This window comes from Anolis carolinensis, chromosome 6 (assembly GCF_035594765.1).
Source record: "Anolis carolinensis isolate JA03-04 chromosome 6, rAnoCar3.1.pri, whole genome shotgun sequence".
Lineage (NCBI taxonomy): Eukaryota > Metazoa > Chordata > Lepidosauria > Squamata > Dactyloidae > Anolis > Anolis carolinensis.
Genome location: NC_085846.1, coordinates 20,524,126 through 20,549,919, shown reverse-complemented (window position 1 = coordinate 20,549,919; position 25,794 = coordinate 20,524,126). Strand labels below are relative to the sequence as shown.

Below are 25,794 nucleotides of genomic sequence, written 5' to 3'. Positions count from 1 at the left end.
ATTAATTCTACAGTATAGATAATCATTAGAGTCTCTCACTGCAGCAATTCTTTTGGCAGGTTTTTGACCAAGATTAGTCTCATTATCTAAATCAGACCTTGGTACACTATCCATCTCTTGTTCCTAAGGTATGCGTATAAGTTTTTACCTATCTCTAAAAACGAATTATGCCAGCATTGCCCTAACTCTTTTGATTGAAGACTCTGAGTGTGGCTCTGGTTTTAACTGAAATTGTTGTGTTTTAACTGTTGTATTATTGTGTTGGGTTTTGTATGATGTTTTGCACCTTGGAAACCACCCCGAGTCCCTTCGGGGAGATAGAGCGGTATATAAATAAAGTGTTGTTATTGTTGTTGTTGTTGTTGTTGTTGTTGTTATTCAAATGTGGTAACACAAATCCCCCCCACACATACACAATGCATAATCGCTATTATTCAGTAATTCCTACATTCCTCCTCAATCACATTCTTATAACCCAATCAATGTGAAAATGATGTCCAGAAACTAACAATAAGGCTTTCATAGTTCATAATGAAAACATTACTTGGAGCAGAAAGGATCTTGATAATTTATATATATATAAGGGTAATGAAATAACTACCACCAATTCCTCAAGACTATATTTCCCATGCCACCATACTTTGCCACAGCAATGCGTGGCCGGGCAAAGCTAGTTATGTATGTAAAAGGATTGTACTCATCAAACAACAAAGAAATACACAGTTTGTTCCATTTATCTATACTCTACCTTTTCCCCAAGACTAAAATTAAGTGTAGTTTACAGATAAAAATTCAAATGTAATAAAAAAATTACAGGAATTTATCTTTTCCCTGCTGTTACAGAACATTTCAGAAAAAGAAATCAAGCACCTGCAGAAACTTTGCCACACTACTCAAAATTGTGAGAGTTGGTGCTGAAACAGTAAAAACTTCTACTTTTATGTTTTAGAAATTACTGATCATAATTGGAAAGGAATACTTGGTTATCCAGTCTTTAAAAAACTGATAAAACTATTATGTACCCCAAAAGAATCTGACCTCCCATCTTCCCTAGGCAAATTGTTCCTCATATCTTGACACCCTATACTTTGTGACTTAAATAGTGAATCTTGTGATACTGCTGCTGAATCAAGATTACCATTTACCAGATGATTACTGTCAAGTGCTAACTCACCAGTATATTCATGGAAGTCAATCATCATTGATTCTCCCAGTGATGAGCAGGATTTTACTTCTTTTCCCTTCCTGATCTCTGATCAGGTATACCATGTGGCAGAGATTAGTTAGAAGTAAATAAGCAAGTAGCAAATAAGTAAGGTATAAAGGGCAGGAATGGGTGTAGCTCATAGGCATCAAAAAAGGTTTGTGGTTAAAGTTCCAGTCTAGTTTTCCAATGTCTTCATGTAGGACAAAAATTATCTTTGTTTGAAAGCCTGGGCCGGTATTGTAAGTCATTATAGGTGCTGTTGAACCAGTTGGGTCAATTATCAGACATGATAGAAGGCATTTGTGAATAGCAAGGCGATTTCCTAGATTCAAGAAGACAAAGGGTTTTGAAAAAGAAGAAATAAAGATTACCAAATGACAATTCAGGAGTTGCTACAGATAACTATCGAGAGGGAAATGAAGGATAAAATGAAGGATAAAATTGCCTATCATACACTGGTTCCTCTTCACTTTTGCCACAGAGCCCCACTGGAAGTAGATGTGCATTGTGGGATGGGAGCCAGCAGGTTCCGTGGCAAAAGTGAAGAGGAACCGGCATACAGCAGGCAATTTTGCCCATATGATGCGGTTGTAAGAGTAAAATATTCTGTACAGATCTATCTAAAGTATCAAGTCACTTCAGTACAGGGCTCGGAAAATTACATTTTATAGCAACAGAAGAATGCATATCCTCAGCATGTTTTTTCCTGTTCCTGTAAAATATGTTCTGATGGATTTGGTACCTTTTGGAAACAAACTCCACAATTGTTTATTGATCAACTAGTGTGAAATGAAAATGGACACTAAACCACCGATACGTGTATTATCAGTATGCCCTTTTATTTTTTTTCAGAGACCAATAGTCCAGTGATGCATAAATCTTCTCTCTATAAATTGTGTTATGAAAAGGAGTCTGACTATCTTGAAACCTCTGAAAATCTTGTAGCTGACAGTCTCAACATAAGCTTCATATTTCATTTGAGCAGTGTTCTCTAAGGCATAATATATTCACTGGGTTTGACACCCAGGTAAATAAGAATTCAGTGGCAAACATCTAAAAATGTTTCTGCATTGCAACATGAATTACTCAATTCTATATCAAAATCATTAGCACAGAGATAAACAAGAATAAGAGTAAAATTATGGAATAGACTAAAAGATAACAGACAAGGAAAGGAAAATCTGATTTAGTTTTCAGCATCGGGGCATTTTAGGAACTACTGAAATAAACTAAAAGATTTCAAAACACAGGTTTTTCTTACCTTCATGTCCATTTTTTCTTCTATAATGTATTAAGGCTGTTTACTTCACTAAACATTCATTCCACTTTATATATGTCTTCCCTTTTGATTTATGAGGAAGCACTCCTTATAAGAGTTCTTAGAAGACTTATTCACCCTTCTCCCCAGCTTCTGGAGATTTGTTCCCAAGAGTGGCAAGCATAGTTTGGCAGTAAAGATATAGAAGAAACAAAGTACATTTCTGGAGTTTTACTCTCAGAGGTCACCGTCACAGCTCAGCACTAGGAGGATACAGGCAATAAGTTATATTTCTGACTTTAGACTTTACTGATATAGTTGTAAATAAAAGAAAATAGGTTTCTGGACTCACATTTCACTGACCTAAATGCATGAAAATGACAGAAACTTGGTGAAATCTAATTTGTATCATCATTTCATTCAAAAGATTAATACGAAGCAGTTTCTGAATTCTATTTATGATGAGCAGAAATAATCTTTTCATGAAATTCAGTCACTGTTCGGAATTGGCCATATTTTGTGAGGTGCTATACCAACCCCTAAGAAAATGCAAGAGACAGGAATTAGGATTGTTTTATTAACTCAATATAAAGGTTTTGCACAGGGTTTTTATAGAAACAAAAAATGACTTTGAGTGCAGCCAGAATCCTCAAAAACTATCAAGCCTCAAGATGTAAAACCAGTTTTGTACTACTTTTTTCATCATAAAACATTTTGAGTGTTTCTCACTCCTCCCAGGGGAAATTTACCAACATGAACTGTATGTCAGCAGCCTCATCTACCTTACTGGGCATCACAATTAGCTAAGATGTTCTAGAATATCACTACAACCCACTAGTACTCTGTGCCAAATTCTAATCAGAGAAGAGCTCCTCATTTAGAAAGTGAGGGAATGTAGCCTTTAAAACACCTATTCTTTTACCTCTCCAAACCCCAAATTGAAGAAAGGGGCATATCCCATAGTTTATAGATGCTGTTCCAGTTTTGGACAGAGCCAAGCCCTCTTGCATGGCCCAAACTCAGCCATGCCAGACAGTTCCTCTGCCCTACCAGACAGTATAATGTACGTATAATGTAGGTTGCTGTGACATCATGTATTATTGTTTTTTTAATAAGCCGTTGAGTAATTTCTGATTCATGCAGTATGACAAGATTTTCTTCCCAAGCTTGGTTCAGAAGGAGTGCCATTGCATTCCTTTGAGGTTGCAGCCCCATCTACACTGCCATATAATCCTGTTTCTGAATCCAGATTATCTGATTTGAACTAGATTATATGGCAGTGTAGAGTCATATAATCCAGAAAATCTAGATTCAGAAACTGGATTATATGGCAGTGTAGATCCAGCCTGTTGCCCTAGCTACACTGCCATATAAAATCTATATTATCTGATTTTAACTGGATTACATGGTAGTGTAGACTCATATAATCCAGTTCAAAGAATAAATTGTGGATTATCTACTTTGATCATTTGATTATATGACAATGTAGATTCAGCCTGAGAGAATGGGACTGCCCAAGGTGATCCAGTACATTTCCATGAGTGAACAGTATTTGAACCTTGGTATCTAGATCAGGGCCTTCCTGAAAGGCCCGGATCTAATGAAGTATTGGGCCTGTAGGGACTCACCTCCAGGTAATCCTGGGACTACCCAGAGGTGAATCTCCATTTGACATCCTGAACCTTTAGGACTCCTGGAGCCCAAAGGTCTGGGGTGGCACACAATCCCTCTCCCCCAGCCCCCATTTTCCCCTGAAAAATAAACAAAACTTACCTGGCCACCATTACAATCCTCCTCATGCCCTCCTGGCATGAGGAAATGATGTACCACCACCCCAGTTTTCTGCCGCATCATTTCCTCTCACCAGGAAGGTGCAAGAAGGACCATAATGGTAGCTAGGTAAGTTTTATTTACTTTTTAGGAGTTATTTGGGGGGGGGGGTTCGGGATAGTAATCGCGCGCCCCAGGAAAGGGCAGTTAGGATTTAAACCCACACCAAAGTAGGTTTTTAAACTCACTTCAGTGTGGGTTTCAGTCCTGTCTGGAAGCACCCAACAAAACAAAGTAGAATTATTCCCATTGGGAAAAATTGAATTTTACTGCCTTGCACAATGAAAAAAAAAATCCTAGTCTCCCATCATCTATCTTGAGAACCACTGCACTAGAAGATATGGCAAGAAGGAATGCCGGCTCCAGGTGCATTTTGCATTCTCCATGTGTGCTGCATCTATGTTTCTTTTCATGGAATCTCTATTTAAATATAACTTGATTACCCAGGCTTTAACCTCTGTAGTCTCCCCCCCCCCCCCCCAATTTGTTCCCTGGTTACCTGCTGAATTAAAGCCATGTTTTCTTTTTCCATGTTGTGTATGTTGTCCATGGAAGGCCTAAATAAATGTATACTTCTCTGTACACATTTTTACTTATATTGTTACCAGAAAAAATGTAATTTTCACAAGAGGAGTCAGGGAGTCTGTATTTAGAGAGCAAACTGGACTGGGTTTGTGATTTTACTTTTTAATGGTCTTATTCATTCATTCATTCATTCATTCATTCATATTTCATCTCTTTCTCAATAGTGGGACTCGAGGCAATGAAGAATAATAAAAAGAATTGGTGGTTACATAACTTTAATCATACTTATTTGGGCTTAGGCACCCTCTTAGTGACTCATAAATATGAGTAACAGGAGTACTCTAGTGTGCATTGGAGGCTACCAATGTGCATTGCCACTCCCTAGGCAGCATCCTGGGACAAATGAGCAGTAATTGTCCATAAGACCCTAATATTAGCCCTTTACTGTTGAAGAGCTTGGTAAATAGAGGGGAAAACACTTTTTACTTCTATAAAAATCTGCTGGCGTACACTAAATCAATGTTTCATTGTAGGCAAGGCACAAACTCTCAGCCCCTATAAACTTTGCAATAGCTTTTTCTTAGGGCCTCCATAAAGTGGAAGTGATAAATTGGTTAAAAGTCTCTACTCCAAACAATTGGATTCACATCCTGGCTCAAAGATAATTCTATATAGGATCCTTACCTATATAAGGATAATAATCTTTCCCTATTTGATACACCTTTTTTCTCCACCCCTTTTATTTCCTGTACTATCACTGTTCTTTTGTATAATGTCATTATAAAAATAAGGGGAAAATGTATCAAACCGAGCAAACACACAGAGAGAAGTACAAACATATCTGCATCATTCAGGCATATATTTCCATCTGAATAGCAACAACATCTTTCTGCATGCATGCAGCACTCAACGATGAACATAGCAGTAGTTTTATGCTGTGGATGGTTCAATGTGAGAATACAAAAACCCCACTGTACTACAATACCAACAAAAACTTGAAAATGCTTATGTGGAAATGTTTCCTAAAACTTTGCCTCACTGCCTCCAAAAGGCACCATATATGTTGTACGTAGCAGAGGTGCAATATAAGATATTCCTTCTTCTGAGAAAAACATATAAACAAAAAACAAACCAATGTAGTTTAAAAAAATAAAAGAAGGTTCAGGTGGGGATCTGGGTGCTTTAGAAATTTCTTCTAAGGCTATAATTTATAAACAGGAAGGACCTTTGCAGAAGGTAGGGCACATGAAACTAGCAATCTCTTAAAGAAATGGATGCTCAGGGCTATGGCACAAAATAAACATCTTATTTGTTACATCAAGTACTATAAAAAGTCCAGTTGCCTAAGAAAGAGCAGGGAATTTTAGCCTGAGTTGGCAAACTATTTTCTCTCAAATCATAATGGTTGGATCAGAAAGTAAAACATCTGCTGGAAAACAAACTCGGCCAAGAGTACAAAGTCCAACAAATTCCTTGCTTGCCTTGCAGACAATTTTATAGTCCAGAAGATAGAAGAGGCAACAAGAGGATTGGCTGCTCTTGACCTCATCCTAACAAATGCGGAGGACCAGATCAATGCAGTTGAAGTGGTCGGATCCTCAGAGGCAAGCGACCATGTGCTCCTGCAGTTTGCGATACAAAGGAAGGCCAAAATGAAAAAAAAGCCAAACCCACATTCTGGACTTTAGGAGAACTGACTTCCAAAAAATGAAGGAAATACTGAGCGGCATTCCATGGATGCCAATAGTAAAAGACAAGGGAGTCAAGGATGGATGGGAATTTTTCAAAAGTGAAATATTCAAGGTGCAAATACAAACAGTGTCAACAAAGAATAAAAACAAGAGAAGTGCAAAGAAACCAGAATGGATGTCCAAAGAACTTCTAACTGGTCTAAGACTTTAAAAAAAAAAAGACATGCACAAGAAGTGGAAAAAGAGAGAAATCACCAAAAAAGAATTCAAACCAATAGCCAACTCCTGTAGGGAAAAGTTTGCAAGGCTAAAGCGCAAAATGAGCTCAGGATTGCCAGAGACATTAAAACAATAAAAAGGGATTCTTTGCTTACATCGGTAGGAAAAGGAAGAACAAGGAGGCAATAGGGCCTCTGCGAGGAGAAGATAGGGAAATTCTGACAGGGGATAGGGAAAAGGCAGAACTATTTAATGCCTTCTTTGCCTCAGTCTTCTCACAAAAAGAAAGCCAGCCTCAACCTCAGCAACATGGAGTGGATGAAGGATTGGGGGAAATCCAACCCCAAATAGGGAAAGAAGTTATCCAGGAATACCTGGCTGCTCTAAATGAATTTAAGTCTCCAGGGCCGAATCAACTACACCCAAGAGTATTGAAGGAAATAGCAGAAGTTATTTCAGAACCACTGGCAATCATTTTTTAGAGTTCTTGGAGAACAGGACAAGTCCCAGCAGATTGGAGGAGGGCAAATGTGGTCCCTATCTTCAAGAAGGGAAAAAAGGATGACCCAAACAATTACCGTCTGGCCTCACGTTGATACCAGCCTCACGTTGATACCAGGCAAGATTCTGGAAAAGATCATTAAAGAAGTGGTCTGTAAACACTTCTAAAAAATGCGGTAATTGCTAATAGTCAACACGGATTTACCAAAAACAAATCATGCCAGACTAATCTGATCTCTTTTTTCGATACAGTTACAAGCTGGATAGATGTTGGGAATGCCATGGATGTAGCCTATCTGGATTTCAGTAAGGCCTTCGACAAGCTCCCCCATGACCTTCTGACAAACAAGTTAGTCAAATGTGGGCTAGGCAAAACCACGGTTAGGTGGATCTGTAATTGGTTAAGCAAACGAACCCAAAGTGTGCTCACCAATGCGTCGTCTTCATCTTGGAAAGAAGTCACGAGTGGAGTGCCGCAGGGTTCCGTCCTGGGCCCGGTTCTGTTCAACATCTTTATTAACGACTTAGATGAAGAGTTAGAAGGCAAGATCACCAAGTTTGCAGACAACACCAAACTGGGAGGGATAGCTAACACTCCAGAAGACAGGAGTAGAATTCAAAATGAACTTGACAGACTAGAGGGATGGGCCGAAACTAACAAAATGAAGTTCAACAGGGACAAATGCAAGATACTTCACTTCAGCAGAAAAAATGAAATGCAAAGATACAGAATGGGGGACGATACATGGCTTGACAACATAATGTGTGAAAAGGACCTTGGAGTCCTCGTGGACAACAAGTTAAACATGAGCCTACAATGTGATGTGGTGGCAAAAAAAGCCAATGGGATTTTGGCTTGCATAAATAGAGGTATAGCGCCTAGATCCAGGGAAGTCATGCTCCCCCTCTATTCTGCCTTGGTCAGACCACACCTGGAATCACTGTGTCCAATTCTGGGCACCACAGTTGAAGGGAGATGTTTACAAGCTGGAAAGCGTCCAGAGGAGGACAACTAAAATGATCAAAGGTCTGGAGAACAAACCCTATCAGAAGCAGCTTAAAGAACTGGGTATGTTTAGCCTGCAGAAGAGAAGGCTGAGAGGAGACATGATAGCCATGTACAAATATGTGAGGGGAAGTCATAGGGAGGAGGGAGCAAGCTTGTTTTCTGCTGCCCTGCAGACTAGGACGCAGAACAATCGCTTCAAACTACAGGAAAGGAGATTCCACCTGAACATCAGGAAGAACTTCCTCACTGTGAGGGCTGTTCGGCAGTGGAACTCTCTCCCCCGGACAGTGGTGGAGGCTCCTTCTTTGGAGGCTTTTAAGCAGAGGCTGGATGGCCATCTGTCGGGGGTGCTTTGAATGCGATTTCCTGCTACTTGCAGGGGGTTGAACTGGATTATCTACACTCATCTTTAGCCTTTCTTTCCAATTCACCTCCATTTACCCTGTGTTTCCATGCTGAATTCCAGGTACCTTTCGTGACTATCAAGCTTAATGTAATGATATGAAACTTCTACCAATATGACTCTTCTTGAAAGAAGAAATCTACAATGAATTGGATGTTCAAAGATGTTAGGTTTGATTTTTGTCACTATTTTACCTTTGACTATCAAAGTCCTTATTCAAAATTATCTACCCAACAAACTTTAGCCTCAATCTCAAAGTCTGCACATGCAGTTTTCTCATCCAGGGAATACAAACTAACTATGGAACATTGCACCATTACGTCTTCCATTTTCTCTCACTTAAATTAAACCTTTGGGGACAATGAGCATGATGAAAAGACCTTTTGAAATTTATTTCTGCTTCTGTAATGTGCCTTGGTTTTTCAAACCTCTAGTAATCTTGAAGCATAAATATATAAAAATTTTCTCTACCTGTTCATCTTCATTTTTGACTAGGCTGTTATCTGAAGAAAGGAGCAGGGGTGAGTAACTAGATACATATGACTTTGGACTGTATGGTCTTCATTAGTACAGAAGTTTGGAGCTCCTTCAGAAAAAGGGTAGATGTTAATAACTGCGCAAGATGGCTCTTTAAGTGTGGTATGTTTGATATTTCAGTACTGAGAAGAGGTTTAAAAAGATTGTGAGATAGAAGAGGTCAGTCCTCCATCTACAATTAAATTAAAAAGCAATGTAATATACTAGTAACTATTGAAATGTTAGGTTTTTTTCTCAGATTTTGGCTGTAAAGACATTATTAGTTTAACAAAGAATTGTTGCGTGGGCAATGCATTTTATATTAAGATGCAGAAATTCTTCCTAACCCTTGACATGAAGCCATATCATCAGAAAACTGTTAGCTATGAGAATAATGCTAGAAAAGTTTTAAACTTTAACATTATCGCCAAATTATTATGTTTTCAGATACTTAGAAGTGTACGCGTATAGAAAGTGGTAATAGAAGGCAATTGATGCTACTCTGTTACCATTCATAGAGGTACAATTACTCTGACGCCCATGTAAAACAGGGGTCCTCAAACTTTTTAATCAGAGGATTGGTTAGACTGTGGTAGGGTCAGACTGCATTGGAATAAAACACAAACACATTCTTTTTTTAAATATTTTTTTATTATTGGAATATACAGGGGGGTTTTTCAAAAAAAATGCGACAATTAAGAACCAATATCTACGAAGAGAAAGTACATGATATTTTGAAAAATATGGCTTTCATTCTGAATATTGTAGCAACTGCATCAGATGTCATAATACCCATCCGCCCATATAATTGCATAGAGGGTAAAATATTTTGTGATATCTTTATTCATAATATTCTAAAAGAAGCATATTTTCTAGGGCATGGAGAAATTTAATTTCTTCACATAAAAATCACAGTATTGCCCAAATCATCTTGATGCACTTTATTCATATAATCCTTCAACCTTTTCTTTCCTACAAGATACATTTTACACAATTAGATTAGCATCCAATCAGACCTTAAATCACAAAGACCTACTACTAGCATTCTTTACAAGAGATAAACAATTGCAATGAGTTTCTTTCCTTGATTAATAAAATCTGTCCAGTACTGGCAGGACTGCTGACATGAAGGTTGGGTTGCTGACTTGACGAATCCAGGGAAAATGTGGATAAGCTCCCTCTGTCAGCTCCATTTCCCTATGCGTAGACATGAGAGAAGCCTCCCATAAGGATAGTAAAACATCAAACATCTGGCCGTCCCCTTAGCAACATCCTTGCAGATGACCAATTTTCTCACATCAGAAGCAACTTGCAGTTTCTCAAGTCGCTCCTGACATGAAAAAAAAAGTACAATCTCACATGATCTGTCCTTCAAAGAAAGCAGAAAACATCAAAACACATTCTGTTTTTGTTGGGGTTTTTTTTTTTTTTACTGATGTAGGTCGAAAATTGGGAATAACTTTTTGTTGTGTGTGTGTGTGTGTGTGTGTGTGTGCGTGCGTGTGTGTGTGTGTGTGTGTGTATGTGTGTATGTATATCTTTGTCTTTGCAGAGAAGATTTTCACCAAGGAAAAAATGGAAAACCAGTCTACAGTGAATGAATTCATTCTGTTGGCATTTTCTGACACCAGAGAGCTACAGATTTTACATTTTTTGTTGTTTCTGTCCATTTATTTGGTAGCATTCATGGGAAACATTCTCATTATCCTAACTATAGCCCATGATCATAATCTGCATAGTCCCATGTATTTCTTTCTAGTCAATTTATCATTGGTCGATGCTTGCTATGTCTCCGTAACTGTTCCTAAATCTATGGCTATATCATTGACAAATGACAGAAGAATTTCCTTCTCAGGATGTGTTTCTCAAGTGCTCCTGGTTTTCACATTTGCAAGTGCTGAGGTGTTCTTTCTTACTGTTATGGCATATGACCGCTATGTGGCAATCTGCCTCCCTTTACACTATATGAGGATCATGAATTGGAATGCCTGTCTCCAATTTGCAGCTGCCTCTTGGATCAGTGCTATAGTTTATGCAATAGTGGAAACAATGTCAACATTCAGGTTAAATTTTTGCAGTTCTCATGTTCAACAGTTTTTCTGTGATGTTCCACAATTATGGAGGATTTCATGCACAGATACAATGCTCAATGAATGCCTTGTTCTTGCTGTTGTAATAACTGCTGGTATTTGTTGTCTTTCTTTAATATTAATATCTTATGGGTACATCTTCTCGACAGTATTCAAGATTAATTCATCCCAGGGCAGGCGTAAAGTCTTCTCCACCTGCACTCCACACTTGACTGTTGTCTCATTATTTCTTTCAACTGCTGTATTCTCATACTTTAGACCACAGGCCTTGTCCTCAACTTCTGTAGATTTGTTGTCTACAGTCTTGTACACTGTTCTGCCACCAGTAACGAATCCTATAATTTATAGCCTGAGAAATAAAGATATACATCAGGCTGCCTGGAAGATGTCAAGTAAATTGTTTCGATTTCACAGAGTTGTCTCATATACCTTTGTCAAAAATTGTAAAGGTTTTCAGTAAATAGACACAATGGCATGATTGACATGTTTTACACTACTGTCTTTTTTCTGATGAAGATATGGAATATTGGATTACTGAGCATTCTAGGGGCAGCCTTGGGTCCCTGACAAGATGCATACAATCCAAATCCTCTATTTTGCCAAACTAGTGAACAATCTATTTTAAGTTATAGTCTGGGCCAATGCTATCATTTAGCCAATGGCTGCAGATTTCTGGCATGTTTCTAGGAAACAAAGTAGAGCTTTCAGTAGGCAAAGATTGAGTGCCCCAAACATCAAAAGACAAAAAATCCCAGTTCCCCATATTATCTAACATGAGAAGCACTGCTCTAAAAGGTAAAGCAAGAAGAAACATAATTTTGGGTGCATTTTGTAATCTGCCTTTCTGTTAATTCGATCTTCCTCTTCTTGAGATCTGATTTCCATTTAACAGGATTCATCAGGCTTTATCAGTTAGTTTCTTCTGTTGCCCAGGTTGTTATTGTTATTCTTCTACTGAATTTGTGGATTCTTTTGCATGTTGTTGTCGAAGGCTTTCATGGCCGGGATCACAGGGTTGTTGTGTGTTTTCCAGGCTGTATGGCCATGTTCCAAAAGTATTGTCTCCTGAGTTTTGCCCACATCTGTGGCAGGCATGCTCAGAACCTCTGAGGATGCCTGCCATAAATGTGGGCGAAACGTCAGGAGAGAATACTTCTGGAACATGGCCATAAAGCCTGGAAAACGCACAACAACCCTCTTTTACATGTCACTTGTATGTGTTGCCCATAGAAGGCCTAGATAAATAAATACCATTTTGTACAGCTTCTTACCTACAGATTACCATAAAAATAATTTTTGCATGAGGTGGCAAAGAATATGAGGTACAGAGTGAACTATCCTGAGCTGGTAACTCCATTTTTAAAAACTTCATTCATTCATTTATATTTCACCTTTCCCCCTATAACAGGACTGAAGGCAACTAAAAATAATGACCAGGATCATTTTTTATATAACTTTCTGTATACTTATCTAAATAAAATTGATGTTAAGCAACCCTGTCAATGGCTTATGAAGATGTGTAAAGGGATAATACTTGCCTAGTTGACATTGTATAGAGTGAGGGTGAGAGTGGAGAATGAAGTGGGATTAATTACACAACAGACCATATTGCCTGCAGTTTTGAAAAAAGATATGATTATATCACAAGGCAAAATATATCTCATAATAACACAGCAGGTAAGGAAAGCCATGGTCACACATTTGTTGTCCTCTTCATCTTTTCCTCTCCTCTCAAAATCTGGTTAAATATCTTCTCCTCCTCTTTTCTCTTCCTTGGTTGTCTCTCCTCTGCCCACAGGTCCTGGCTAAATGACTCCTCACTTCTCTTTCTCTTGCTCTCCCTACCAACATGTCTTAGATGCACGCATCTCTTCCCTTGTTCCCAATTCACTTCCATTTCCTATGTATTTCAATGCCAAATTCCAGGTAACTTCAGTGACACATTAAGCCCTTATGGACCTCCACCAGCATGAGTGTTTCCAGAACAAGAGAACTTTATTAAGTTATCTATTAAGGGTCCTAAGCGGTTTGGTTGGCAAGTGTTGTATTTTCTTTCTCAATTTGACCTTCAAATGACAATATCCTGATGCCAAACTATCCCTGCAAAAGTTTTTAGGACCTCATCACATGCAAACTTACCAGCATTGTGATTCTCCAGCCTCCGTGGCGAATTAGGGTGGCAGTGGGGTGGCAGCGGGGCAATTGCAGCACATCAGCCAGCAGCTGATACTTCCCCATTCCACATGGAAAAGCATCGCCATGCAGCTGAAGTGCAGAGCAGCCCCATTGTTCCTTATGGAACACAGGGCTGCTTCTATGTTGGTGGTGGCAGCCTCCTAGCACACTGCCACCCCAGTTCACCAACAGAACCCTACTGAAAGTCACCCTATGTCATATGATGGCCAGCGAGAGGCTTCATGGGTGAGCTGGTGTAGAAGCGTCCTAGGGTGCTTTTTTTCCAATAAGTCTGTAAGTCTCATCTACACTACCCATTCAGATCAGTTTGTAACAAATTTGGCTGAAACCAGTTTCACAGTCTAGATAACTAGATGGACATTTCTGGAACATATTCGAGGCCAGGATCCATAGAAAGTGGCCTCAAACCAGTTCCAAAATCCACAATATTTGTGGCTTGACTACCATGGAGGATACTGTTTTCTCTCCCCAGTTTCCCAGTGAGATTGTTAATGTGTGGTCTGGGACAAAATGAGTTGCAGAAAAGAAACAAAAAGTGATAAATTATCTGTCCCAGTGGGTCAATTGGCTACCTGATATCCAGCCATGACCTTGCGCATTTTTCATCAGTCCCCCCGCCCCACCTTCCAGTCTCATAACTCTCCGCAGCTAGTCCCATGATGGAGAACAAGTTGGTTCGAACACAGAGCTTTCCTACCCCAAAGTACTGGGCGTGGCCCCATGTTAGCCACCCCAAGTCCCTTCGGGGAGATGGGGCGGCAGGGCCGGTCCAACAATGAGGTGAATTAAGTGGTTGCTTTGGGCGCAAAACATACGGGGGCGCAGTAAAGACTGCTTTTTCTGTTGATTTCTTGTAAAACATGATGTTTTGGTGCTTGATTTGTAAAATCTTAATGTCATGTGATGTTTAATAGGCTTTTCCTTAATCCCTCCTTATTATCCAACATTTTTGCTTATCCAACACTTTTATTTTTCATTGATTGGTTTTTTTTGGGGGGGCGCCAAAATTCTGTTCACCTACACTTGAAAATACCTAGAGCCGGCTCTGTGGGGCGGGGTATAAAAATAAAGTTATTGTTACTATGTTATTGTATGACACAGCAAACAAGATAGATATGCTGGATTTCATATCCCAAAATCACAAGTCGAACACTTCCCAAGCGTTTAGGCCTGTGTGATGTATTTTCGGATGATGCGTGCAGATCCCAGTAGGGTGGCCTTTTGCAGTTGGCAGATCGTAATTTTGTCAATGTCTATTTTTCCAAATGCTGGCTGAGATCTTTTGGCACGGCCCCCAATGTGCAGATCACCACCGGGACCACCTGCACTTGTTTCTGCCAGTTCAATCTTGAGGTCCTGATAGCAGCTGAGTTTTTCCTGTTGTATTATTATTATTATTATTATTATTATTATTATTATTATTATTATTATAGCATTAATGCTAGTTTTCCCCCAGAGTGGAACTCAAGGCAGCTTCCAAAAAAATAAGTTAAAAACATTTGTTATACTATTTTAAAACAATTATTTTTATATAATAATACATTTTGAAATCATAAGCGATTGCATGCACAAAATTATTTAAAAATATTGTGGGTCAAATTAATTCCAGGTTATATGTAGTAGGTGCATATGAAATATAAATCAATTTTGTGTTTAGACCTGGCTCCCATCTACAAGATATCATCTCATCGTTGCGTCCCCTGGGCAACGTCCTTGCAGACTGCCAATTCTCTCACTCCAGAAGCGACCAAAGTTGCTCCTGACACTCACACAAAAAATCGTGATTACAGGGACTTCAAAGCTAGTGGGGGGGAACCTAAATCCCACACCTCTGGTCCCAAACATTTAGAATAAGAGCTATATCAACCTATATGTATTTTATATTTGCATTAAGATTTAGATCTCTATCAATTCAGTATTACACAGTAAAATTGTCTTAGAGACCCTATCTCCCTCTCTTTTTCTCTCAATTTCTCTCTATTTCAAAGTCACCTACCCAACTATCTGAAAGTGGTTTTTTCATTCTACAGAGATAAGTTCAAGAAACTTTGCTTATGGTAGAACTGCCCATCCCAAAAATGACTGGTGAAAGTACCATATATACTCGAAGATAAGCCAAGTTTTTCAGCTCTTATTTGTGAGCTGAAAAAGCCTCCCCCGGCTTATATTCGGGTCAAGGTCAAGCCAGCAGCGGAGCCTGGAGGCCACAGTATGTTTTCTGTTCCAAAACCTCCCTCCTCTGCTTCTCCTCCCAGGCTGGTTATCTTATTTTTTTTGAGAGAGAGAGACAAAGACAAGAAGCAAATGTTTTCAAACGCAAAAGGAGAGTGTGAGAGAAACCCTTGCAAGCCAGATTGCATGGACAGAAGGGAAAGAAAAAAGATATTCTTGCAAATTTGCACGATTCATTACTATTGCTATTGTTATTATTACTACTACTACTACTACTACTACTATTGTAAGAACATTTGAGTCCAAAGGGAGGGAAGGAGGGAAAAGAGAGCAACAGAAGATGTGTATTTCTTTTTATTCCTAAGGAAACAAATCGAGTGGGGGGTTTTTTGGGAGAGGGAGGGAAGTTTTAAAAAGCCTTTTCTGGCTACTTTTAGAGTTTAAAAAAGGGGAAAAGAAAAGAGGTGGGAAAGGGCAGGAAAAAAGAGGACAAAGTTATTTTTAGGGGGACTTTGCTTGCATTTCTTCCTTGGGTAAATGCATGCCCCAAAGCTTCTAAATATTTATATAGATGTTCCCCCTACAAATACATTAATATATGAATTTCCCCTCATATGTTTACAGGTCTTTGCAAATCCTATATAAATATAGATATCTAGAGATTTCCATGTACCTGTATATCTGTTCCTATATGTATATATTAATTTTATATATGAATTTTATATGAATTTTACCCTTACATGTTTGCAAGTGCAGAGGGAAAATGCGCGCGTGTGCACACACACACACACACACACAGATGTCTAGATAGATATAAACATTGATAAATAAGGCTTGCAAATATTGCAGGAGGAAAATGCACACAGAGAGAGGATTTGCAAAGGTTTCAGGGGAAAATACACATGTGAAATTAGTATATATAATGACAGATCTATATCTAGCTCTGAATTGTTTATGTAGGCATTATATGTTTGCCTGTTACTATGTTGGAAGCTGGCCTGAGTCCCCAGGGGGAGATAGATAGGGCAGGGTACAAATGAAGCTGTTGATGATGATGATGATGATAACGATGATGATGATGATGATGATGATGATGATAAAGTTATGATTGTTTTTCCACTTATAGAGTTAGTTTACTGTTTTTCTTTGAAATACAGTAAATATTCAAAACATTTAACCCACTGATGCCTCAATTAATGTAATTCTATTGGTATCTAATTTTATTTTTGAAATTTACCAGTAGCTGCTGCATTTCCCACCCTCAGCTTATACTCGAGTCAATAAGTTTTCCCAGTTTTTTGTGGTAAAATTAGGTGCCTCGGCTTATATTCGGTTCGGCTTATACTCGAGTATATATGGTATCTTGACTTTACGACAGATGCTTTGAAACATCTTCTTCCCTGAAAGCCCAAAAGAGTTAGGGTAAGAAACCAGGAGCCATCCAATAGCTGGAGAACTGTAACACTCAACAGCCCTAGCCAACATAGCCAAAGATGGTGAATGCTGAAATCTAAATCCTGCAACATTTGGAGTATTACATGATTCCACCTCTAATGTAGAAAGTGTGAAGGGGTGTTTATGATCTCTAGCACTGGGAACGAGGGGACGTTAATGCTTTGCTAAAAATTGTCCAACAATATTCATTTAATAATCTCAGGTTTACTTTTGGTGAAAGAAAAGACATTTGGATGAAAGAAAAACCCACTGGAAGAAAGAGCTGCAATATCAAAATATGTATTAAACTTGTAAAATAACAAAAATGTGTTCCTTTGTTGCTTCTGAATGCATACACATAACGCAATGGAAACAATTTTTACAGTATCTAGTCTACAAAAGAAAGCTTCCTCACCATTGCACCATCAACTACAGTTATTTAAATTATCTACACTACTCTGGTGAATGAGATTGGAGAAGAACTTTCTAGTAAAGTACCTAAGTGATAATAACTTAGATAGAGCATTTTTAATATCTTTGTTCCTCATTGCATAGACTACTGGATTCATTAATGGTGGAACCATAGAATAGATCATGGACAGGACCAAGTCAAAAGATGATGAGGAACCAGAGGTGGCTCTAACGTAAGAGAAACCACCAGTGAATATAAATATGGAAAAAACAAGGAGATGGGGAATGCAAGTTGAGAAAACTTTTCTCCTTCTCTGGATAACAGGGATTCTCAGCACTGCAGTGAAGATGTGCACATAGGTCACTACAATAAAAACAAAGCATCCTACCCCAACAAATACTCCTAATAAAACCACTCCAATTTCAAAAAGGTATACATCAGAGCAGGTCAGCTTAAGTAACTGTGGGATTTCACAGAAAAACTGATTGATAACATTGGAGCAAAAGCGGGGTGTGAAAGTGCCTCCAGTGTGTAAAATCCCATAGCATAAACTGCTAATCCACACAGCAGTTACCATCTGAAAGCAGGCATGCCTGTTCATCACCATCTCATATTGCAATGGATTGCAAATGGCAACATATCGATCATATGCCATAATTGTTAGAAGAAAGAAATCAGATGATAAAAATAAGATATAGAAAAGGACTTGAGCAACACATCCAGAATAAGAAATGTGCCGGTCATTCATAAGGGAATTAGCCATGGATATGGGAATAATGACTGAAATCTGCCCCACATCTTGTATGGCCAAATTCATCAGAAAGAGGTACATAGGGTTATGCAGATGGTGGTCAGATGCTACTGCAGCAATGATGAGAAGATTTCCTGCAGCTGCTACCAGGTAGAAAATGAAGAATGCAATGAAATGTAGTATCTGGAACTCCCGAACATTTGAGAATTCCAGGAGAAGAAATTCTGACAGAGAAGATTGATTCATTAATTGTTGCTCCTTAAGAGACATAGTGGCTGCCTGTTCAAACACAAGGAAGACAATAGTTAGGCATGCCTCCAGAGATAAATCCAAAATCCAATACAGGAAAAAAGTACATAGGGGTGTACATGTTGGAGTGGGACAACAAGGTCCTGTACAAATGTTAGGAAGGTTTCTTGCAACTATTGTAGGGTAAAAGACAAGGGCACAAACAAGTGTAGAGGTCATAGTTCTCAAATCTCTGAGAATACTAGAAAACAAAACATTGAGAGTTTGGTTTTCTTCTCAGTTCTTCTGCTGCCTATGTAAAGAAAACTATTTTTATTTTATTTATTTACTTTATGTATATCCTGCCTTTCTCCTCGTGGAGACTGAAGACGAATAACAACCACACACTTTGATCTCGATTTAAAACAAAGCAAATGCAAAATTTAAAAAACCCAATTAAATAGTACTGCATGGTTTATGTTAAAATGCAATTAAAATATAATAAATACAATTAAAATGCTTTTTAAAACACACAATTTCCACCAAATCCCACCCACAAGGTGGCAGCTTTTAAAATGAGCATAAAAGAAGTGGAGAGGCAAAAGTTGCCATATTAATTTTTAGCAGAAATTGGTATTTAACACAAGTTTTGGCTCAAGGTTAACTTATTAACCTGCTGTCAAAAATGAATGAATGAACGAAGGAATGAATGAATTCCCATTTCAAATTCTTCCCTTACCGGTAATTGACATTTTTCGGTGGAAAAAAAACTAACATTAGCCAGCATTCTTGAAGTTCCCTACTTTTCCCTAAATATCCCTACTTTTACATTCTTTTTATATTATAAGATGTAATTATCTTGGAGGTAATAATTTGTGACTGATCATAAAACTTATCATCCTTAATTGGGAGCAATATGTGTCCAGAGTTAGAAATAATACCCTAAAAGTGGTCTAACACTCACTGTATATTAATCTGAAATTTCCACATTTTTTTCTTGGTCTGCCATCTCTAAAAATGCTCTCATCAATACATTTTTGTTTGCTTTTCTAATATTCTTCAGATGTTATAGCAGAGAGGCAACCAGCATGGAAACTTCAATTCTCACTTGAACAATACTGTCCTAAAACATATCCTATTAGAAGTATGCCCCACTGAGATAAATTGGTCTTACCCAACAAGGTGGGTCTTACTCAAACAATTTTATAATGAATACATACATATGATATTATCTTAATTCTTCTTATGGTTCCCATTTTTAAACAAACAAATATTGTACTATTCTAACAGAGGTGAAATAAACTTAGACTATTCAGTCTTCTGGTAAGCTTATTGAAACAAATGGCATCAATGTAAGAGAAAAATGTGAAGGGACAGAAGCAAAGGAAAATCTATGCTAGATGGTGAGATCCTTTTGAAAACACCATATGTAATGGCAATATGAACTAAAAGAACATGAAGAATAAAAAGAAAAGTTTTTTTTAAAGTGGTGAAACTACTATTTGCAATTATCACACACCTAATATTTAGAAACTCAGAACTACATATTCTGGAAATATTGCACTCATCTTGGCAGAAAATGGGTTTAAAACACCTCCAAATGTGACATACACTCCCATTTCAACTGCTCTTCATTTGCTTCTTTAACCCTAATTATATGCCAGTCTCTGAAATGTCTTCTGTCAATTCATTCTTGCTTTCCTAAACTCTTTCTAGTAGAGAAGTAATTTTTACATTAACTTCAAATTTCCACTCAAGTAAGGCAATAAACTTGCCCAACTTACACATCTAATGCATGTCTCAGAACTTACTGTCTGGAAATTAGGCAACAGTTTATATGAATTTTTATGAATTATTTGTTTGCATGTAGGAAATCTTTAAAACTATATGAGCACCCCAGCTAGATGGTGACTAAACTAGATTGATTCATAGATGCAGAGGGAATCATAAGTAAAGGCAAAAATACAGAATCATAGAATCATACTTAAAAGGTCTCCAATAGACTTTCAATTCCAAACCCCACTCAATGCAATGAATCCAGCTAGAACTTCCCCAGCAGGTAGCTACCTAATCTCTTTGTGAAGATGTCAAGAGAAGTAGACCTCACCCCCTCTCTACATAATTAGTGCCACTGTTGAACCGCTGTTACTATCAAAACATTTCTTTGAATGTTGAATCAAAGTCCACGGACTTGTAATTTGAATCAGTGATCTGTTTTACCTTCTAGGGTAGCAGAAAGGAACACCACAACTTTCTATCTCTGACAACTCTTACTTAAAGTGAACAGAAGAGAAAATATGAAGAAAGGAAAATATGGAAGCGAAGGAAAGCCTGTGAAAACATTTGAGAAAATCCCAAAATCATCAGGAAACTTCTAAATCACTTACAACTTTTCTTCACATATTGCTTTTGATTTCAGATCTACAGTACTTTCCTTCTCTAACAGCAAGCTAGCTGCGTGTCAGTAAAGACATCCATGTCACTTGGATTTATTCTGAAAAATGTCTTCAATTGAAGAGATGTATTAATTTGTCTTCTGTGCTTCTGGAACATTGCTCCCAGGGGTGGCAATCATAACTCAGCAAAGTGTATTCAAATAAGTTTCTGAACTGATAACTTTGTTAAATTCAGGGAAGACCAACAGTGTTTAGGTTTTAGAAAAAATGAAAGAATCCCTAAAAAAATTAATCCTTTCCATTTTGTTATTTCAAATGCTATATAGCTGTATTAATGTCTAATTTTAATGATTTTTCAATAATGAATTTGCTCACTGTTGCTTGTTTTTGTTCCATCTTGTCCTTGAAATCAATGCTGTCTCTCACATTTCTAATACCCTTTCCCCTTCCAAAATTGAGTGAGTATAATAGGTCTTATAATAATAGTAATAATAAAGGTGACAGTCGCATTGACAAAAAACAACAGGAAAAACTCAGCCGCTATCAGGACTTCAAGATTGAACTTCAAAGACTATGGCAGAAACCAGTGCAGGTGGTCCTGGTGGTGATGGGCACACTGGGTGCCGTGCCAAAAGATCTCAGCCGGCATTTGGAAACAATAGACATTGACAAAATTACGATCTGCCAACTGCAAAAGACCACCCTTCAGTGATCTGCACGCATCATCCGAAAATACATCACACAGTCCTAGACACTTGTGATTTTGTGATACGAAATCCAGCATGTCTATCTTGTTTGCTGTGTCATACAATAAAATAATAATAATAAATTAAACAGATAGTTCATTGGGGATGAAGTGGTTTAAGCATAAGAGGAAGCATATCAATCACAGCATCTTTGAGAAAATCTCATTCATGGCACCACACTATTAAGTGCCAAAGGGCTCAAGCTGATTATTATCTTCCCAACCCAAATTTTATAACTTTATTGTTAAATAGATTTAGGGAGACATTTGCTAAACTACCTGTTGTGTTGTTGTTGTTGTTGTTGTTGTTGACACAAAGACATAGTACAACACAGCAAATGAGATATATATGCTGGATTTCATATCACAAAATCACAAGTCGAACACTTCCCAAGTGTTTAGGACTGTGTGATGTATTTTCGAATGATGCGTGCAGTTTCCAGTAAGGTGGTCTTTTGCAGTTGACAGATCGCAATTTTGTCAATGTTTATTGATTTCAAATGTCTGCTGAGATCTTTTGGCACAGCACCCAGTGTGCCTATTATTATTATTATTATTATTATTATTATTATTATTATTATTATTTATATCCTGCTTTATCTCCCCAAACGGGATTCAAAATTTAAAATTGTATGACGATGGTTTTATGAGATAGAAGTGGGACCAAGAGAAGGGCCTTTCCTGAAGATCTCAAGGCCTGGGCAGGTTCATACAAGGAGACACTGTCAGACAAATAGTCTGGACCTGAACCATCTAGGGCTTTAAAGGTCATAATCCTGGAAACAGCCTGGCAGCCAGCGGAGCTGCTGCAACAGGGGTTGCCCACTCCCTCTAGCCAGCCCCAATTAGAAATCTAGCTGCAGCTCTTTGGACCAGCTGAAGTTTCCGAGCCCTCTTTAAAGTCAGCCCCATGTAAAGCGTGTTACAGAAATCCAGGTGGGATGTAACTAAAGCATGTGCCACTGTATGTGTGGGTTTTTTTTTGGGGGGGGGGGAACAGTTCTGTGACTCTGTAATTTATCTAATGTTTTATACATTTAGTTGTGCAGAGGTTTGTTGGTTGCAATTTCTCAAGTCACTCCTGACACAAAAAAGGTTTGTTGGTCTGCTTTTGGTCAATTAAAATTGCATTTTAAAAAAAAACAGAATGTTTTCTGTTCTTTCTCTAAGCCTCTGGTTCCCAATGTGGGGCACAGGCCATACTTGGGGGGGATTTGATTTTTAAGGGGGACAATTTAAGTTATTAACTATGATCTTTTTGCATGTCTTATGGTTCTAGGGGCCTCATATACTGTATATAAATATATATTCTGGCATACATATTTAAAAAAATTAAAACCAGAATGTACACAGCAGTCAGTTGGTGACAACAGAGAGTGGGAACGCCCACACCTAGATGAAACCCACCACTCCAACAATTCCTGCACCAAGTTGTTCCATGTCAATTAAATTGTCCTTATTTTATCCTATTTGTGTCTTGTTTTGTTATTCATTGGGTTGATCAGCAAACATGTATGTGCCATTGATAGTGATTCTGCTACTTCTTTTTCAGTAATTTAGCATGAAGGTCAAAACCTATCCATTCTGAAATGTGCTTTGCCCCTTTGCGGCCTCGCCTTAATGTTTGTTTTTATGGTGCTGCCATTGTTTATTCTTCTGCTCCTTTTCTACATGGATCAGATTGCAATGTATGCCAAAGAAATATAAATCATGAACAGTATGACATAATTTTAAGTGTTGAAGGAATTGCTTTCTGATATCATCAACATGTTTAAGTTTATGGAAAGGTTATGGCTTATTCTTGTGTTTGGGGGAAAATAGTTTCTTTCCTTCTTGTTTATCCTTACAAAATTAAAATTTTAAAAATTGGCTTTAGCAACAATTCAAAGAGTGTGTGAACAATAAAACACAGTGAATTAATGGTAGGTAATAAGCAGTTTTAATTGGTCCCCTAGGGAAAAAGTCAGTAAAATTATTCTTTTGCCACTTCATCTAATATGAATCTTGGAGAAGACTTTCAGGGTTGGAATAAGATGAGCACAGTAGAGTAGACTTGACCCAAAATTGAACTTTTTATCTACAGAGGATTCCAGATCTCAAATATTAGTTTTAACCATTACATTTATTTTAAAAGAGATATTTCTATCTATGCAACACTTTATTTCTCTGAAGAGAAACAGAAATAGATTAATATTCCTGGGACTATCATCCCTGCCAATCAATGTAATGAGATTTAATTATCAACACAGGTTTCCTGGCCTTTGTGAATTCATGTATAAACTCAACTTAATTGTTCCTCTGAGAATCGTCTTTGTATTAGTACAGCAAAGAATGCTGAACTTTAAATTAATGATGACATCTATGATTTATTTTTTGAAAATTTTTTTAAACATGTAACACAGATACAAACATCCTTCATTTTGCCACAATCATTCATGAACTACTTCTGTTTCCACCTTTAACTGATATTTGTGTGTTATCATTGTAAGGCAAAATACACATGTTCTGGGTAGACATGTGGAGATGGTAAATATTCACCAATGTCAGGAACTGAGATAAAGTTCTGAGAAGATCATACAAAATAGAGTTGTCTGAAGCATTATTCATTATGTTACTTACACAACTAGATTCATATAAAGGAGTGTGTGTACAGAACTTGGAAATGTTCATTTTTTTGAATGACAACTGCCCAAATGTCCCAGGCAAGAAAGTTCTGCTTTCTTTCCTCATATCCCTAATGTCTGTCTCCAGTGCAGTCTTCATAATATGCCTAAAGGGCATACAGTTGTTATAAGAAACCAAACCCAAGGATGAATTCCGGAGTCCATGGTTCCATAGGGACTAATAGGGAGCCTGTGTTGACCTTTTCAAGTCACCCTTCATTGAACTTCCCTAGAATATTGCTTACACCACACACACCCAGGACCTCAGGGTATGACCACACAACAGCTAGTATAATCCCTTCACAAGGCCCTGAGAAGACACGCAGAATACATCATGGGCTTTAGGAAAAGCCACAGGGATTCTTTATGAATTGCTGAATAAGACCCCCCTCTCCGAGGTCTCCATAGAATTCACCAACACCCTGACCATCTCTTTGTCAACCTGACTGGTACCATTGTACTGACTGAGGCATAGATATAAAGACTCATTTCAACCTACTATTTCTTGCCTCAATGCATTCTTTTCCACTCCCGGGCAAATAAACAAACAGACATAAATCTTCAAATACACCGACCGTTTAAATTTTCCACCATGACCGGAGCCAATCAGATATGAGGACAAACAAAGCATTTCCCTCCTGCAATATTTGCAAGTCCCATTTGTCTATGTTTACATCAATCTAGACATCTGTGTGTGCATATTTAAAAGGCTTATATCTATATTAATATCTATCTATCTAGACATTGCTCTATATAGAGAATTATATCTTTATAGGACTTGCAGAGACTTGCAAACATGTGAGGGGAAAATTCTTATATTAAATTAATGTATTTGTAGGGGGAAATCTATATATTATGTACAAGCTTTGGGGCATGTATTTGCCCAAGGAAGAAATGCAAGCAAAGCCCTCCTAAAAACAACTTTGGCCTCTTTTCTCCTCCCCTTTCCCACCTCTTTTATTTCTCCCTTTTCAAACTCTAAAAATAGCCAGAAAAGGCTTTTTAAAACTTCCCTCCCTCTCCCAAAAAAACCCACTCCATTTTTGTTTCCTTAGGACTAAAAAGAAATACACACCTTCTGTTGCTCTCCTTTCCCTCCCTTTTGACTCAAACGTTCTTGCAATAGTAATAATAATAATAATAATAATAATAATAATAATAATAATAAATCCTGTAAATTTGCAAGAGTCTCTTTTTCTTCCCCTTCCACCATGCAATCTTTTTCTTCTTCCTAGCTTGCAAGAGGTTCTGTCACTCACTCTCCTTTCACTTTTAAAAACATTCCCTCCTTGTCCCTCTCTCTCTTAAAAAATAAGATAACTTCCGCCTGGGAGGAAAAGCGGAGAAGGGAGGTTTTGGAAAAGAAAACATACTGTGTCCTCCAGGCTCTGCTGCTGGCTTGACCTTGACCCGATTATATGCCGGGGGAGGCTTTTTCAGCCCCAAAAAAGAGATTTAAAAAACTTGGCTTATCTTCGAGTATATACGGTATGTCAATTTTTGGAGTCTAGTAGGATCCAATGGGTAGACACATTTGCTGATATCAAT

At 37.9% G+C, this 25,794-nt stretch overlaps 2 protein-coding genes across 2 annotated transcripts; one reads left to right on the top strand and one right to left on the bottom strand.

Moving 5' to 3' along the window:
* The first annotated feature begins 10,713 nt into the window (after window positions 1–10,713).
* LOC107983229 (olfactory receptor 14A16-like) lies at window positions 10,714–11,709 on the top strand. The gene has a single exon (XM_062957143.1). The coding sequence runs from the start codon at window positions 10,735–10,737 to the stop codon at window positions 11,707–11,709; it is 975 nt and encodes a 324-aa protein (XP_062813213.1). The 5' UTR covers window positions 10,714–10,734.
* A 4,838-nt stretch (window positions 11,710–16,547) lies between these two features.
* Window positions 16,548–19,109, bottom strand: LOC100561386 (olfactory receptor 14C36). Its single transcript, XM_016995832.2, has one exon. The coding sequence runs from the start codon at window positions 18,680–18,682 to the stop codon at window positions 17,477–17,479; it is 1,206 nt and encodes a 401-aa protein (XP_016851321.1). The 5' UTR covers window positions 18,683–19,109; the 3' UTR covers window positions 16,548–17,476.
* Between the last annotated feature and the right edge of the window lie 6,685 nt (window positions 19,110–25,794).

Coding starts and splice junctions, on each gene's coding strand:
- LOC100561386 (XM_016995832.2), bottom strand. CDS start 18,682: ATGACCTCTACACTTGTTTGTGCCCTTGTCTTTTACCCTACAATAGTT.
- LOC107983229 (XM_062957143.1), top strand. CDS start 10,735: ATGGAAAACCAGTCTACAGTGAATGAATTCATTCTGTTGGCATTTTCT.